The sequence below is a fragment of the Lolium perenne genome, chromosome 4 (genome assembly GCF_019359855.2).
Source record: "Lolium perenne isolate Kyuss_39 chromosome 4, Kyuss_2.0, whole genome shotgun sequence".
Classification (NCBI taxonomy): domain Eukaryota; kingdom Viridiplantae; phylum Streptophyta; class Magnoliopsida; order Poales; family Poaceae; genus Lolium; species Lolium perenne.
In genome coordinates this window covers 319,578,099-319,594,572 of record NC_067247.2, presented here as the reverse complement: position 1 = coordinate 319,594,572, position 16,474 = coordinate 319,578,099, and the positions used below count along the sequence as shown (strand labels likewise).

Sequence of the window (16,474 nt, the reverse complement as noted above, 5' to 3'; positions counted from 1 at the left end):
AATGAAAGACTTCACAAAAAGGACGCTCCCGATGATTCGGAGAAAAAAAAACTCCTCTAATTCAAATCATATCACTCCAGTTTATCTAGATACGAATATATCTAGTTAACAAAAACACATAAGGCACATCCCACATCTAGATAAAATGAAGTCATTTAATTTGAATCTGATAACGTTGCGTGATCGACGAGCACAGGTAGCTCACGGTGTGTAGACATAGTGGTGGGCGCAAGCCGAGAACCTACTGAGATAAGGTTTTCAGTATTTAGATAATAGGAAGTATAGCTTTTCCTTCAACAATATCATATCGTAGGATCATATCATAGTATCACAATACCGTGAGATTTCAATTTTCAAAATTTTAGGTGTTAAATAAAATAGTTACCCAGCATATATGATATATCTAGAAAAACATAGTGCCATGTCATATTGTTCTCGTAAGGGATAGGTATATCATATTCTAAACTTAGAGCATACAATCCAATACCACATATGAGGGATGCGGATGCGGCAAATAGTATGTTTAGTCCACAACAGGGAACCAATAAAGCGGTTACCTGCTTATAAGGCTCACTGATATCACGAGGTTAACTAATTCTTTGATTAGTTTTAACTTATGTGTAGCATCAAATGTCATAGATCGGGATACTACCGATTCAAGGCATGGTATCGCATTCACAATGATACCACCCGATTAGGATACACAGTGTGATATGTATCGTTTCAGCTAGGTAGGATCTTAGGATCTTAGTATGTCACGACACTCACAACTATACGTATGATAGAGCTAGCTCTTGCATGGGAGTCCACCTCCCTTCTCTCTCCTCCAAGTCAGCAACAGTATATTATTTTTAATCTTATAGCCCGCTTATTATATCAATCTACTATACTTGCTTTTAAGTAAGATGCACCAACTATATTTTTCATCATTTACTAGGGTGCCACACCAACAAATGACCTTGAGTACCACGCTAAGAACATCAAATTATGAAAGGCCTTATTTCTCCAAAGTTTTAGAGCATATCTAACAGAACCTGCAAAACACGTCGGACCCGTATTTTTTCGGTCGATTTATAGGTCGGCTGAAAGCAGCGCAGAACAGAGCTCGAACTTGCGGCCTGGCCCGTAAACTATTTTCAGGGGCCCGTGTAATTCGACGCGAGGATGGTGTAAAACCAGTTCGAGGAGGGGAGTTCGATTCTGAAACCCTACTCCCCTCCGCCACTTCTAACGCTCTGCCACACCCCGAACCCCCACACCAGCGAGTGATTAGCGATATTCCGCCGCACCAACAGCGCAACCGCGTCCTCCCCAACCACCACATGGCTCGCGGCGGCAGCTCTGGGAGGGGAGGCGGCCGGATTGGCGGCGGAAGCGAGCCATCGCATCGCTTAGTCTTCCGCTCAGAGGAGGAGCTAGCAGAAGAAATTGAACGCGTACAATGGCGCACGGAAGCGCAGTGCTTGACGCTGGACGAACAGGGGGCTGACGCCTCCAGGGAAGCTCACCCGCTATGCCAACAACGATGAGGGCACCGCCCGTCCCCGACAACAGCACGGAGGACGAGGCGCCGATGCTCCCTGACGCCGGTGACTAAGTCCACAACTACGACGAGGAGGAGGCCACGATCCAGCAGGCCTCCGTCATCTTTGTCGTAGAGGCGCACACACGGTTTAGGCTCGAGGAGGCCGACGCCGTCCGCCAGGTCCGCAAGTACGAGGCCACGCAGAAGGAGGCACAGTTCCGCCTCGTCAAGCGCGAGATCATCAACCTCGATGATGATTAGACCTCACCTTCCTCCGCCGCTGTGGCCCTTACAGGCTCCGGTGAGGTATCCCGGGGCCGAATTTTGGTCAATCTAGGTCGCGCGGCCGCCTCCTCCTAAGTTTATTTTGTGTGTTTTGTAAAATATAGATGCATGTAGCTCAATTGCATCGCCGAACTTGTAATGCAGATGAACTAGGATGTTCAATTCTCCTGCGAAATTTCGATCTCGAGTTTTCGGTTCGTATTTACGGGTTCTGATCTACACCATCTCCTAAATCAAACGAAACTACGTTTTCGATAGACTGAACTCGTGTTTTTCAGTTCGCGCGTTTACGGGTTCCGTTAGAAATGCCCTTAAAGAATGTTAATACCACCTCTAACTAAAATTAGTTGCCGCAGCCTCGCAGGTTCAATAGATCTTGACCAATTTAGGCAACAAGTTTCCAAAATCCTCAACAATTAATTTGGATAGGACAGGGTACAAGATAAATATGTACCGCCATTAATGTAGACCAAAAAGGAAGGTGAATTGGCAATTTATTTTGTATTGGCGGCATAATATGTTTGCATTAGCTGTTTCTACAAAGTTCTCTTGGCCACAGCGCGGACACTATTCTTCCAAATCAAGCAAGTAGTAGTAGTAGTAGCTGAAGAAAGAAAGGCAGCATGTGCAAGTAAGGATTAGGAAACGGTTACGGGCAAAACTGGACGTATCTAGACTTCTCCACCAAGTCACCTCGGCGGGCGGGGGCAAAACCGCCACTCGAAGAAAAGAAAAGAGAAAAAATCGAACCGCGCCTCCGGCCGACGCGAAACTAAACTAAAAACCAGCACCACGCGCCCATCCTCTTCCCCCGGCCTGCCGCCACACAAAACCGACGTCCTCGCCGACGTGCGCCTCACGAGACCGACCCGCCGCCCCGCTCCACCGTCCCTCTCCTAAACCTATATATTCCCCAGCCCCGCCACCGTCCCCGGCCTCCACTTAGCTCAACGCTTCGCCCCCCGACGGACACCACACCACGGTTGCGTAGGCAGGCCGGCGCTCCCTGAGATCGGAATCAAGAACCCGGCCATGGACTTCTCCGGCGACGTCAAGCAGGCGATCCCGCGCCCGTCCCCGCTCCTCCAGGGCTGGCGCGAGTTCCGCCGCAGCGGCGCGCCCGTCAGGTTCCTCTGCTTCGAGGGCGGCGCGTGGGCCGACGTCCCCGCCGACGCGGCCCTCGCCCTCCGAGCCGCGTTCCTCGACACCCGGGTCGTCGCCGAGGCCGCGTGCGGCGGCAGGCCCTTCCTCTTCGACTTCCTCCGGCTCGCGCGCATCGACGCCGCCACCGCCGAGGAGGTGCCCATGGGCTGGATCGACGACCGCGGGGCCTGCTTCTTCCCCGCCCCCCACACCGCCAAGAAGCGCAAACGGGACGACGCCGCGTCCTCGGGCGTCGACGACGAGAGCAGCAGCAGCGACGACACCGTCGACTCCGGCAGCCCCAGCAAGGCGGCCCGCGGGGCCTGGGGCAAGGCGGTCCGGCTGGACGAGGCGGACAAGTTCTACCAGGTGGTCCGGAAGCTCTTCCTCAGCGGGATCGCGCCCCGCGTGGGCGGCGGCGGCGGCGGCGTGGCGATCACGGCCGTGCACAAGGTCGCGCAGGGCCCCCGGGCCAGGGCGTTCCAGCTGCAGGGCCAGCTCCTCGCCGCCGCGCGCGGCGCGGGCGGCGGCAATGCCAAGTTCGCCTGGTACGGCGCGCCGGAGGCGGACGTGGCCGCCGCGGTGGAGCACAGCTTCGGCAGGACCAACAGCCGGGTCCTCGGCCACCGCGCGCACGGCGACGGCGTGCACCTCTCGCCGCCCCAGTCCCCTTACACCAGGTCAGTTCGAGTTCTTTGAACCTGCTGTTCTGGTCCATGCCTTGTTTGGTTCCCTCTAGCTGAGCAGAATTCATCGAACACTGTTGTATTACCAGTTGGGGAATGAATAATTGCAAAATTCATTGGACATATCAGTTAAGGAATACTAGTTGCAAATTGCATCGGTGCTTCCGTAGCTTTTGACGAATATTCCTGTTCGGTCTAGACCTCTGCTTTATACTCGTGATCATGGAATAGCTTGAACAAATCTTGTTCTATCTGCCTCCTATAAGCTGTTTGTTCATATCTGTAGATTCAACTTATTTCCTGTTCGTCTAGCATTTTGGTTTCTCAATCTTGAATCATCAGTTGATAAAATGCTGTAGCTAGGATGACGATTTGTATAGGGATAGGTACGAAATACTTCTAGCCGAAGTGAAGGGGAAAAACAAAGCTGCCATCAGCTGTAGCATTTAATTAATGCATCAATTTGACTAGGCCATGAGCAGCAGAACTAAAGCATTCTTCTGAATACGTTCCTGAATGTTCAGTTAAGCAGTTCATCAGGAAACTAACGGCTATGAATCTTCTTTTTGTTCAGCGCCATGCTAGCCAAGGCAGATGAGAACGGCGAGGCACACATCGTGTTGTGCCGTGTGCTCATGGGTCGGCCAGAGACCGTCGCAGCCGGGTCCTCCCAGTTCCACCCCAGCAGTGATGACTACGACAGCGCCGTCGACAACATGCAGAATCCAAAGTGGTACGTCGTGTGGAGCACGGACATGAACACGAGGATCCTCCCGGAGTACGTCGTCAGCTTCAAGTGCCCCAGCCTGCAACAGGCTCAAGGTTAGTGAGCGCCCTGTCTGGAAACTCTGAATTGATGCTGCAGTTGCTCCCAGCCCTTCCTTTTATCTCATGCCGTTGTTCAATGAAATTTGGTTTTCAGCAACATCGGAAGCGACCTCGGAGCTGAGGAAGCCTTCACCGGCGTCTCGTGACATGTTCCCGACCCTTCTAGCGGAGATTCAGCGGTTCGTGCCGGCCTCCAAGCTGCAGACATTGCAGGGGACTTACAATCGCTTCAAGGTACATTGCTGTTCTTCGCCTGATAATCGTATCAGCTGCTGCATCTTGTTGATGCAAGTGCGCTGTGCCTAGTTACTTGCTACTTCTTGCATATTATCAGCACTGGCGGGGTGTACTCAACGTCTCAACGACAATCCCTTTTGTTCTGCAGAAAGGACACATCAAGAAGGACCAGTTCATTCGATTCTTGCGCGCCTTCATCGGTGACAGGGTGTTGACAACAGTGGCCAAGAAGCTCCGAGGATATTGATGGATGATAGTGCAATGGTGTTCCTTTTCAGCTGTTTTGTTCTCGTCGCAGTTGGGTGCTGGTGGTAGCTCGTTCGGCTGACTCCATAGAACAGAGGAGTGTGCGTGTGTTGAAGTACCAAACAAAAAGAGAGTTCTCCATTTCTTGTGTCGCTGTAGTTTAGCCAGGAATCGCTGTCGGTGTCAAGAACATAGAGGGGTTATCGTGATCTGGAGATTATATTTAACATTCACAAAGTTAGATCTTAATTCTTGGTTTCTCAGATATTTTTTTACTTAGCATCTTGCAACTTGCAATCTGTACAGACTGAAAATTCCATCAATTTATTTATACCTGAAAGCCTCATTGATTCATCGAGCCAACCAAACGTTTGTGCTGTCCTGTATTGGTCATACTATTGAAATTTCATCATGGGTTCAAGTATTTTTCGAAACTGTCAAAGTTCTAGCAAATCTTTGATTTATTGGCCACCAATTATCACTTTCTGTGAATGTTTTTTTTATAAGGGAGCAAAAATGCTCTAACCTCTGCATCAATTGATGCACACGGTTTTACTTTCTGTGAATGTAAATTTCATTCACCCTGAAATTGTGCCGCGGAAATTTCATTCACCCTGAAGTTTTCCCCGCGGCATAATTTCTTTGGACCTCGGAGAGTTCCTAGAGGTTCATACCGTACTGGAAATAGAAGTTGTCTGGTTACTGCCAAATTTGTTACAGGACATTCTCTGCATGCATAAGATGGTAATCGAGCATATCTTTTTGGGACGAGTCTCTCATTCCATTTCAAATTTTTGAATAGGGACTGGCTGGACGGCACGTTGGAGGATCTTCTAGCGACGACACGTTGGACCGGCTGGTCGATTGTTTACGCCTATCAGCGGTTGAGGTGCCCTATCTTTTAGTGTTGTATCACATGTTTTATCTTTCGAGCATGTTGTGCTAGACGTTTCAACTCTTTCTTGCTTTCGTTATGTTTGAACTCTCCATAAATGTGGTTGCTTTATTTATAAAGTGAGGTGAAAGTCTATTTTAAAGAAAAATTTGTACCAAGCTAATACTCTGTTTATCATCCTTTCCCTGACTTGTTACTGAGGTCAACCAAAAAGTTGCAATTACGAAAAAAAAAAAACAGATATATACTGAAGTTCGTTTTGGAGTATTTTCCTTGAAACATACTGGCTGATAGATGGTTGGATGCTAATCAAAGGCTTCGACGTGCTAGAAGGATTTGATAAAATTTGGCTGTTTCTTTTCCGATAGAAATTGAGCTAGAAGGTAAATTTGGTGTCTGATTTATCTGTGGAGTTTATCCGTGCCGACCAATGCTATCCTATATCTACATTAACCTCGAGCTCCACCACAGAAGATGAGCTGAGCTCACCGACCACCATGGGTAGATAGAAAGCACATGACGAGGAACCACGCGTCCTACTACACCACACTTGTTTTACACGCAGGGTGTGCAGTTCCAACCCAAGTCAGAATTGAAGTCAAGCCAGGGCCGACATAGGAGGAAACACCAACCGTCTCACTGTGACGCACATGCGTCCGTAAACAAATCATCCGTGGCCCGTCGAGTACCAGCCCTCGCCATACTCTGGGCTGGGCCAGGCTGAAAAAGCCCGACACGTAATTCCAGGCTCGAGCCTGGCCCGGAGTGAGAAGAAAAACAAGTTTTGGGCTGGGCCGGCTGGTCTTATGCGCAAATGGTCTTAATTTCCAGGATCTGGCCCAGCCCTAGTGGCACAAAAGGCTGATTTTCTAGCCCATAGCCTGGCCCGATGGAATGGTTCTCCCTGCCTTGGTTGCAAAACTACAAAACTGCTACAACTCGATTGGATGTATGCAGCAACTCTATTAATAATTCATTCCTTCAATTTCAAGAGGAATGTAGGATAGTAAGACCTGTTATATTGTGATCCAAATTCATATACTAAAGGGAGGCTAACTTCTGACGAGCGGAGCGAGGCCCGTCGCCGGAGGCTTGGGCCGAAGCGTAGCGTAGTCAGAAGTTAGCCCATACGTCGTGCCCTACAGGGACGCTTCATGGGGCGGCAGCCCCACTTCAGATCGTTGGCACCGTCTATATATTTTGCCTGTAAGCCACCGCTTGGGTTTCATCGCATCATTGTACACACTCGACGTTTGTAAACACCACCGAAATAGTGAAGTTTTGCTGGCTGGCACCCGTGGTTTTTCCCTTGTGTGTTGCAAGGGTTTTCCACGTTAAAATCTCGTGTCCCCTACAGTGTTTTACTTTTCGTTCTTCGTTTATTGTGCATCTCGATTGTAACAAGTGGTATCAGAGCCCATGTTCTTTGGATCTAGGGTTTACGAGATGTCGTCACTGAAGTTCGATCTATCGCAGCTGGACTACACCACGAGATTTGCTTTGTGGCAAGTGAAGATGAGGGCGATTCTCGCCCAATCTTCAGATCTGGATGAAGCGATCGATGCTTTCGGCGAGAAAGCGAAGGATACCTGGACCGATGCGGAGAAGCGGAAAGACCGTAAGGCTTTATCGTTGATTCAACTCCATCTGTCTAATAATATTCTGCAGGAAGTGCTGCAGGAGAAAACCACCGCCGAGTTATGGGTCAAACTAGAGGAGATCTGTTTGTCCAAGGATCTCACGGGCAGATTGCACGTGAAGATGAAGCTGTTCTCGCATAAGTTGCAAGAGGGAGGTTCGGTAATGAATCACCTATCTTCCTGGAAAGAGATTGTTTCTGATTTGCAGTCTATAGAAGTTAAGTATGAGGATGAGGATTTAGGTCTTCTTTTTTATGCTCGCTGCCTAATTCTTTCAGTAATTTTCGTGACACCATATTATTGAGCCGCGACAAACTAACTCTCGCGGAAGTTTATGATGCTCTCCAACAAAAGGAGAAAATGAAATCTATGGTGCAGGCTGAAAGTTCGTCCTCCAAGGCGGAGGCATTAGAGGTCCGTGGCAGGCCTGAGCAGCGAGATAACTACTACCACAACAACAGAGATAAGAGCAAGGGCGACAGAGGTCGCTCAAAGTCCAAAGGACGTGACAAGTTCTGCAGGTATTGTAAGAAATCTAACCACAATATTGATGATTGTTGGAAGCTGCAGAACAAGGAGAAAAGGAACGGAACTTACCAACCGAAAAATAATGATGGTAATGGTAAGGCTGCCGTTGTCACCGGTAAGGGTGAGGCTGCTGTTGTTGCTGGTAGTGATAGTTCTGATGGAGATTGCTTAGCTGTCTTGGCTGCATGTGTTTCACGTGATGATGAATGGATTCTTGATACTGCATGTTTGTTTCATATTTGCTGTAACAAAGATTGGTTCAGTTCTTATGAGTCTGTGCAGAGTGGAGATTTTGTGCGTGTGGGGAATGACAACCAGTGCATCATTGTTGGCATTGGTTCTGTTCAGATCAAGACCCATGATGGGATGACACGCACGTTGACAGGAGTGAAACACATACCCTCCATGGCGATGAATTTAATCTCTTTGAGTACCCTTGATTGTGACGGGTACAAGTACAAAGGTGGGAACAAACTTTTGAAGGTATCATCAGGTTCTCTCATTATTATGATTGGTGATATGAATTCTGCGAAATTATATGTCCTTAGAGGTAGCACTTTGCCTGGTATTGCTGCTGCTGTTAGTTCTGATGAAACTAGTGATACGCGTACAGCACGCGTCCGTTGGGAACCCCAAGAGGAAGGTGTGATGCGTACAGCGGCAAGTTTTCCCTCAGTATGAAACCAAGGTTTATCGAACCAGTAGGAGCCAAGAAGCACGTTGAAGGTTGATGGCGGCGAGATGTAGTGCGGCGCAACACCAGGTATTCCGGCGCCAACGTGGAACTGCACAACACAAACCAAGTACTTTGCCCCAACGAAACAAAGCGAGGTTGTCAATCTCACCGGCTTGTCAGTAACAAAGGATTAGATGTATAGTGTGGATGATGATTGTTTGCGAGAAAACAAGAGAACAAAGTATTGCAGTAGATTGTATTTCAAGATAGAGAATTGGATCGGGGTCCACAGTTCACTAGAGGTGTCTCTCCCATAAGATAAACGACATGTTGGGTGAACAAATTACATTTGGGCAATTGACAATTAAAGAGGGCATGACCATGAACATACATATTATTATGAGTATATTGAGATTTAATTGGGCATTACGACAAAGTACATAGACCGCTATCCAAAGCATGCATCTATGCCTAAAAAGTCCACCTTCAAAGTTATCATCCTAACCCCTTCCAGTATTAAGTTGCTAACAACAGACAATTGCATTAAGTATTGCGCGTAATGTAATCAATAACTACATCCTCGAACATAGCACCAATGTTTTATCCCTAGTGGCAACAGCACATCCATAATCTTAGAGATTTCTGTCACTTCCCCAGATTCACGGAGACATGAACCCGCTATCGAGCATAAATACTCCCTCTTGGAGTTACAAGCATCTACTTGGCCAGAGCATCTACTAGTAACGGAGAGCATGCAAGATCATAAACAACACATAGACATGAATTGATAATCAACATAACATAGTATTCTCTATTCATCGGATCCCAACAAACACAACATATAGAATTACAGATAGATGATCTTGATCATGTTCGGCAGCTCACAAGACCCGACAATTAAGCACAATTGGGAGAAGACAACCATCTAGCTACTGCTATGGACCCATAGTCCAGGGGTAGACTACTCACTCATCACTCCGGAGGCGACCATGGCGGCGTAGAGTCCTCCGGGAGATGATTCCCCTCTCCGGCAGGGTGCCGGAGGCGATCTCCTGAATCCCCGAGATGGGATTACGGCGGCGGCGTCTCCGGAAGGTTTTCCGTATCGTGGCTCTCGTGCATCGGGGTTTCGCGACGAAGGCTATTTGTAGGCGGAAGGGCAGGTCAGGGGGCCACACGAGGGGCCCACACTACAGGTCGGCGCGGCCAGGGCTTGGGCCGCGCCGCCCTAGGGTGTGGCCACCTCGTGGCCCCACTTCGTCTCCTCTTGTCTTCTGGAAGCTTCGTGGCAAAATAGGACCCTGGGCGTTGATTTCGTCCAATTCCGAGAATATTTCCTTACTAGGATTTCTGAAACCAAAAACAAAGTTAGTAAAACAAAGAATCGGCACTTCGGCATCTTGTTAATAGGTTAGTTCCAGAAAATGCACGAATATGACATAAAGTGTGCATAAAACATGTAGATATCATCAATAATGTGGCATGGAACATAAGAAATTATCGATACGTCGGAGACGTATCAGCATCCCCAAGCTTAGTTCCTGCTCGTCCCGAGCAGGTAAACGATAAACAAAGATAATTTCTGGAGTGACATGACATCATAACCTTGATCATACTATTTGTAAAGCATATGTAGTGAATGCAGCGATCAAAACAATGTATATGACATGAGTAAACAAGTGAATCATATAGCAAAGACTTTTCATGAACAGTACTTCAAGACAAGCATCAATAAGTCTTGCATAAGAGTTGACTCATAAAGCAATAATTCATAGTAAAAGCATTGAAGCAACACAAAGGAAGATTAAGTTTCAGCGGTTGCTTTCAACTTGTAACATGTATATCTCATGGATATTGTCAATGTAAAGTAATATAACAAGCGCAATATGCAAGTATGTAGGAATCAATGCACAGTTCACACAAGTGTTTGCTTCTTGAGATGGAGAGAAATAGGTGAACTGACTCAACAATAAAAGTAGAAGAATGGTCCTTCAAAGAGGAAAGCATCGATTGCTATATTTGTGCTAGAGCTTTGATTTTGAAAACAAGAAACAATTTTGTCAACGGTAGTAATAAAGCATATGTATCATGTAAATTATATCTTACAAGTTGCAAGCCTCATGCATAGTATACTAATAGTGCCCGCACCTTGTCCTAATTAGCTTGGACTACCGGGATCATCGCAATGCACATGTTTTAACCAAGTGTCACAAAGGGGTACCTCTATGCCGCCTGTACAAAGGTCTAAGGAGAAAGCTCGCATCGGATTTCTCGCTATTGATTATTCTCAACTTAGACATCCATACCGGGACAACATAGATAATAGATAATGGACTCCTCTTTTATGCATAAGCATGTAACATCAATTAATTTTCTCATATGAGATTGAGGATATTGTCCAAAACTGAAACTTCCACCATGGATCATGGCTTTAGTTAGCGACCCAATGTTCTTCTCTAACAATATGCATGCTCTAACCATAAGGTGGTAGATCGCTCTTACTTCAGACAAGACGAACATGCATAGCAACTCACATGAAATTCAACAAAGAGTAGTTGATGGCGTCCCCAGTGAACATGGTTATCGCACAACGAGCAACTTAATAAGAGATAAAGTGCATAAGTACATATTCAATACCACAATAGTTTTTAAGCTATTTGTCCCATGAGCTATATATTGTAAAGGTGAAGAATGGAAATTTAAAGGTAGCACTCAACCAATTTACTTTGGAATGGCGGAGAAATACCATGTAGTAGGTAGGTATGGTGGACACAAATGGCATAGTGGTTGGCTCAAGTATTTTGGATGCATGAGAAGTAATCCCTCTCGATACAAGGTTTAGGCTAGCAAGGCTATTTGAAACAAACACAAGGATGAACCGGTGCAGCAAAACTCACATAAAAGACATATTGAAAACATTATAAGACTCTACACCGTCTTCCTTGTTGTTCAAACTCAATACTAGAAATTATCTAGACTTTAGAGAGACCAAATATGCAAACCAAATTTTAGCATGCTCTATGTATTTCTTCATTAATGGGTGCAAAGTATATGATGCAAGAGCTTAAACATGAGCACAACAATTGCCAAGTATCACATTATCCAAAACATTTTAGTAAATTACTACATGTATCATTTTCCAATTCCAACCATATAACAATTTAACGAAGAAGAAACTTCACCATGAATATTATGAGTAGAGCCTAAGGACATACTTGTCCATATGCTACAGCGGAGCGTGTATATCTCCCACAAAGTGAATGCTAGGATCCATTTTATTCAAACAAAACAAAAACAAAAAACAAACCGACGCTCCAAGCAAAGCACATAAACTGTGATGGAATAAAAATATAGTTTCAGGGGAGGAACCTGATAATGTTGTCGATGAAGAAGGGGATGCCTTGGGCATCCCCAAGCTTAGACGCTTGAGTCTTCTTGATATATGCAGGGGTGAACCACCGGGGCATCCCCAAGCTTAGAGCTTTCACTCTCCTTGATCATGTTATATCATCTCCCTCTCTTGATCCTTGAAAACTTCCTCCACACCAAACTTAGAACAACTCATTAGAGGGTTAGTGCACAATCAAAATATACATGTTCAGAGGTGACATAATCATTCTTAACACTTCTGGACATTGCACAAAGCTACTGAAAGTCAATGGAATCGAAATATCCATCGAACATAACAAAACTGGCAATGCGAAATAAAAGGCAGAATCTGTCAAAACAGAACAGTTCGTATTGACGAATTTTATCGAGGCACCAGACTTGCTCAAATGAAAATTCTCAAATTGAATGAAAGTTGCGTACATATCTGAGGATCACTCACGTAAATTGGCATAATTTTCTGAGTTACCTACAGAGAATTTTGCCCAGATTCGTGACAGCAAAGAAATCTGTTTCTGCGCAGTAATCCAAATCTAGTATGAACTTTACTATCAACGACTTTACTTGGCACAACAAAACACTAAACTAAGATAAGGAGAGGTTGCTACAGTAGTAAACAACTTCCAAGACACAAAATAAAAACAAAGTACTGTAGTAAAAAAAACATGGGTTGTCTCCCATAAGCGCTTTTCTTTAACGCCTTTCAGCTAGGCGCAGAAAGTGTGTATCAAGTATTATCGAAGGATGGTGCATCTACAGCGGGGTGTGGAGTTTTCTCAACTATGCATTTTATCTTTTCTATGTGAGTTTCAGAGGCTCCCTTTTCATTAGTCTTGGGCTTGCTACTCCCATCAAACAAATCTTCAGGAACAATCCAATCAAAATTCTTTTCTAGTGCCTCACACATTCCCAAGAGCTTGCAAGGTATTGATGTTTTAATATCCCCCTCATAATTAACTTCATTAGTGTACTTTTGTCTATCCTTTTCCATCTTCTCAAGGGTACTGGCAAAGTTGGTATAAGAGCCTAGCATATTATATTTAGTGAAGACTTTTCTAGCTTCTCTCGCTATTCCCCCAAATTCTTTAAGAAGGGTTTCTAATACAAAATCTTTCTTTTCTCCTTCTTCCGTATCACTGAGTGTAAGAAACATATGTTGAATCACAGGATTAAGATTAACAAATCTAGCTTCTAACGCGTGTACTAAAGAAGCAACAGCAATTTCATAAGTAGGAGCAAGTTCTACCAAGTGTCTATCTTCAAAATCTTCAACCGTACTAATATGAGTGAAAAAATCTTCTATATTATCTTTCCCAAGGATAGACCCTCGGCCTACCGGTACATCTTTAAGAACAAACTTAGGAGGAAACATGATGAAATAAGTAAAGTAAATACAAGTAACTAATTTTTTTGTGTTTTTGATATAGCAAACAAGATAGCAAATAAAGTAAAACTAGCAACTAACTTTTTTGTATTTTGATTTAGTGCAGCAAACAAAGTAGTAAATAAAACTAAGCAAGACAAAAACAAAGTAAAGAGATTGCGATGTGGAGACTCCCCTTGCAGCGTGTCTTGATCTCCCGACAACGAGCGCGAGAAAAAAGTGCTTGATACGCGTACGAAGACGCGTCCGTTGGGAACCCCAAGAGGAAGGTGTGATGCGTACAGCGGCAAGTTTTCCCTCAGTATGAAACCAAGGTTTATCGAACCAGTAGGAGCCAAGAAGCACGTTGAAGGTTGATGGCGGCGAGATGTAGTGCGGCGCAACACCAGGGATTCCGGCGCCAACGTGGAACCTGCACCACAAACCAAGTACTTTGCCCCAACGAAACAGCGAGGTTGTAAATCTCACCGGCTTGCTGTAACAAAGGATTAGATGTATAGTGTGGATGATGATTGTTTGCAGAAAACAGTAGAACAGTATTGCAGTAGATTGTATTTCAGTATAGAGAATTGGACCAGGGTCCACAGTTCACTAGAGGTGTCTCTCCCATAAGATAAACAGCATGTTGGGTGAACAAATTACAGTTGGGCAATTGACAAATAAAGAGGGCATGACCATGCACACACATATTATGATGAGTATAGTGAGATTTAATTGGGCATTACGACAAAGTACATAGACCGCTATCCAGCATGCATCTATGCCTAAAAAGTCCACCTTCAGGTTATCATCCGAACCCCTTCCAGTATTAAGTTGCTAACAACAGACAATTGCATTAAGTATTGCGCGTAATGTAATCAGTAACTACATCCTCGAACATAGCACCAATGTTTTATCCCTAGTGGCAACAAAGACATCCATAATCTTAGAGATTTTGGTCACTTCCCGTATTCACGGAGACATGAACCCACTATCGAGCATAAATACTCCCTCTTGGAGTTACAAGCATCTACTTGGCCAGAGCATCTACTAGTAACGGAGAGCATGCAAGATCATAAACAACACATAGACATGAATTGATAATCAACATAACATAGTATTCTATATTCATCGGATCCCAACAAACACAACATATAGAATTACAGATAGATGATCTTTATCATGTTCGGCAGCTCACAAGACCCGACAATTAAGCACAATGGGGAGAAGACAACCATCTAGCTACTGCTATGGATCCATAGTCCAGGGGTAGACTACTCACTCATCACTCCGGAGGCGACCATGGCGGCGTAGAGTCCTCCGGGAGATGATTCCCCTCTCCGGCAGGGTGCCGGAGGCGATCTCCTGAATCCCCCGAGATGGGATTGGCGGCGGCGGCGTCTCTGGAAGGTTTTCCGTATCGTGGCTCTCGGTACTGGGGGTTTCGCGACGAAGGCTATTTGTAGGCGGAAGGGCAGGTCAGGGGGCCACACGAGGGGCCCACACTACAGGTCTACGCGGCCAGGGCTTGGGCCACGCCGCCCTAGGGTGTGGCCACCTCGTGGCCCCACTTCGTCTCCTCTTCGGTCTTCTGGAAGCTTCGTGGCAAAATAGGACCCTGGGCGTTGATTTCGTCCAATTCCGAGAATATTTCCTTACTAGGATTTCTGAAACCAAAAATAGCAGAAAACAGCAACTGGCACTTCGGCATCTTGTTAATAGGTTAGTTCCAGAAAATGCACGAATATGACATAAAGTGTGCATAAAACATGTAGATATTATCAATAATGTGGCATGGAACATAAGAAATTATCGATACGTCGGAGACGTATCAACTAGTAAGACTAACCTTTGGCATAAGCGTCTTGGACATATGAGTGAGCTTGGCATGGCAGAATTGGCAAAGAGAGAGTTAATTGATGGCTGCGATTTAGGTAATCTTGAGTTCTGTGAGCACTGCATCTTTGGTAAGCATAAAAGAGTAAGATTTAATGCTTCCGTTCATACCACCAAAGGCATTTTAGATTATATACACGCTGATGTTTGGGGTCCGTCCCGTAGAACTTCTAATGGTGGTGCTAATTACATGCTTACTATTATTGATGATTACTCAAGGAAAGTGTGGCCATATTTCCTGAAACATAAATCTGATGTTTTTAATGCTTTTAAGAAGTGGAAAGTTATGGTAGAAACCCAAACTGAAAAGAAGGTTAAGATACTCTGTACTGACAATGGTATGGAATTTTGTTCAAATGAATTTGATGATTTTTGCAGCAATGATGGGATGGTAAGACATCATACCATTCCGTACACCCCTCAACAGAATGGCGTGACTGAACGCATGAACAGGACCATTATTTCGAGGGCTCGCTGCATGTTGTCTAATGCAAAGATGCATAGAGGTTTTTAGGCTGAAGCAGCCTCCACCGCATGTTATCTCATCAACAGGTCACCTTTTGTTCCACTTGATAAGAAAACTCCAATTGAGGTATGGTCTGGTTCGCCTGCTGATTATTCAGATTTGAGAGTTTTTGGTTGCACTGCTTACGCTCATGTCGATAATGGAAAGTTGGAGCCAAGGGCTGTTAAGTGCATCTTCCTTGGTTATGGTTCAGGAGTTAAGGCATATAGATTATGGAATCCTGAAACTAAGAAAATTGTGTTGAGCAGGAATGTCGTTTTCAATGAGGCGGTTATGTTTAATGATAGTCCGTCTACTAATATTTCTGATGCTATTGATTCTCCTGATGTTTCTGATGATGAGCAGCACAGAATTGGCGTGCAGGTGGAGCACGCAAAGGAGAATGAAAATGTGGTTCCTGAAACCAACAATGATGATAATGATGTTCCACCTTCACCACTTTTTGTTCAGCGACAAGGACGGTCTATTGCTGCTGACCGCCCTAAGAGAAATATTACACCTCCTACCCGATTAATTCAAGAATGTGATATTGTTGATTATGCTTTGAGTTGTTCTGAACAGGTGGAGCATGATATTGAACCAGCTACATATACTGAAGCCATTGCTTCGGTTG

General features: G+C 45.3%; 1 protein-coding gene across 1 annotated transcript; it reads left to right on the top strand.

Moving 5' to 3' along the window:
- Positions 1-2,611: 2,611 nt before the first annotated feature.
- Positions 2,612-5,304, top strand: LOC127296311 (probable inactive poly [ADP-ribose] polymerase SRO2). Its single transcript, XM_051326354.2, has 4 exons — positions 2,612-3,633; positions 4,214-4,461; positions 4,562-4,701; positions 4,853-5,304. Exons 1-4 carry the CDS (start codon positions 2,843-2,845, stop codon positions 4,949-4,951), a joined length of 1,278 nt encoding a protein of 425 aa, XP_051182314.1. The 5' UTR covers positions 2,612-2,842; the 3' UTR covers positions 4,952-5,304.
- The last annotated feature ends 11,170 nt before the right edge of the window (positions 5,305-16,474 follow it).

Excerpts from the sequence above, each read along its gene's own strand:
- LOC127296311 (XM_051326354.2), top strand. The coding sequence starts at position 2,843 with ATGGACTTCTCCGGCGACGTCAAGCAGGCGATCCCGCGCCCGTCCCCG. Across the intron at positions 4,462-4,561 it reads CAGCCTGCAACAGGCTCAAG|CAACATCGGAAGCGACCTCG; the intron begins GTTAGTGAGCGC and ends TTTGGTTTTCAG. Across the intron at positions 4,702-4,852 it reads GGACTTACAATCGCTTCAAG|AAAGGACACATCAAGAAGGA; the intron begins GTACATTGCTGT and ends TTTGTTCTGCAG.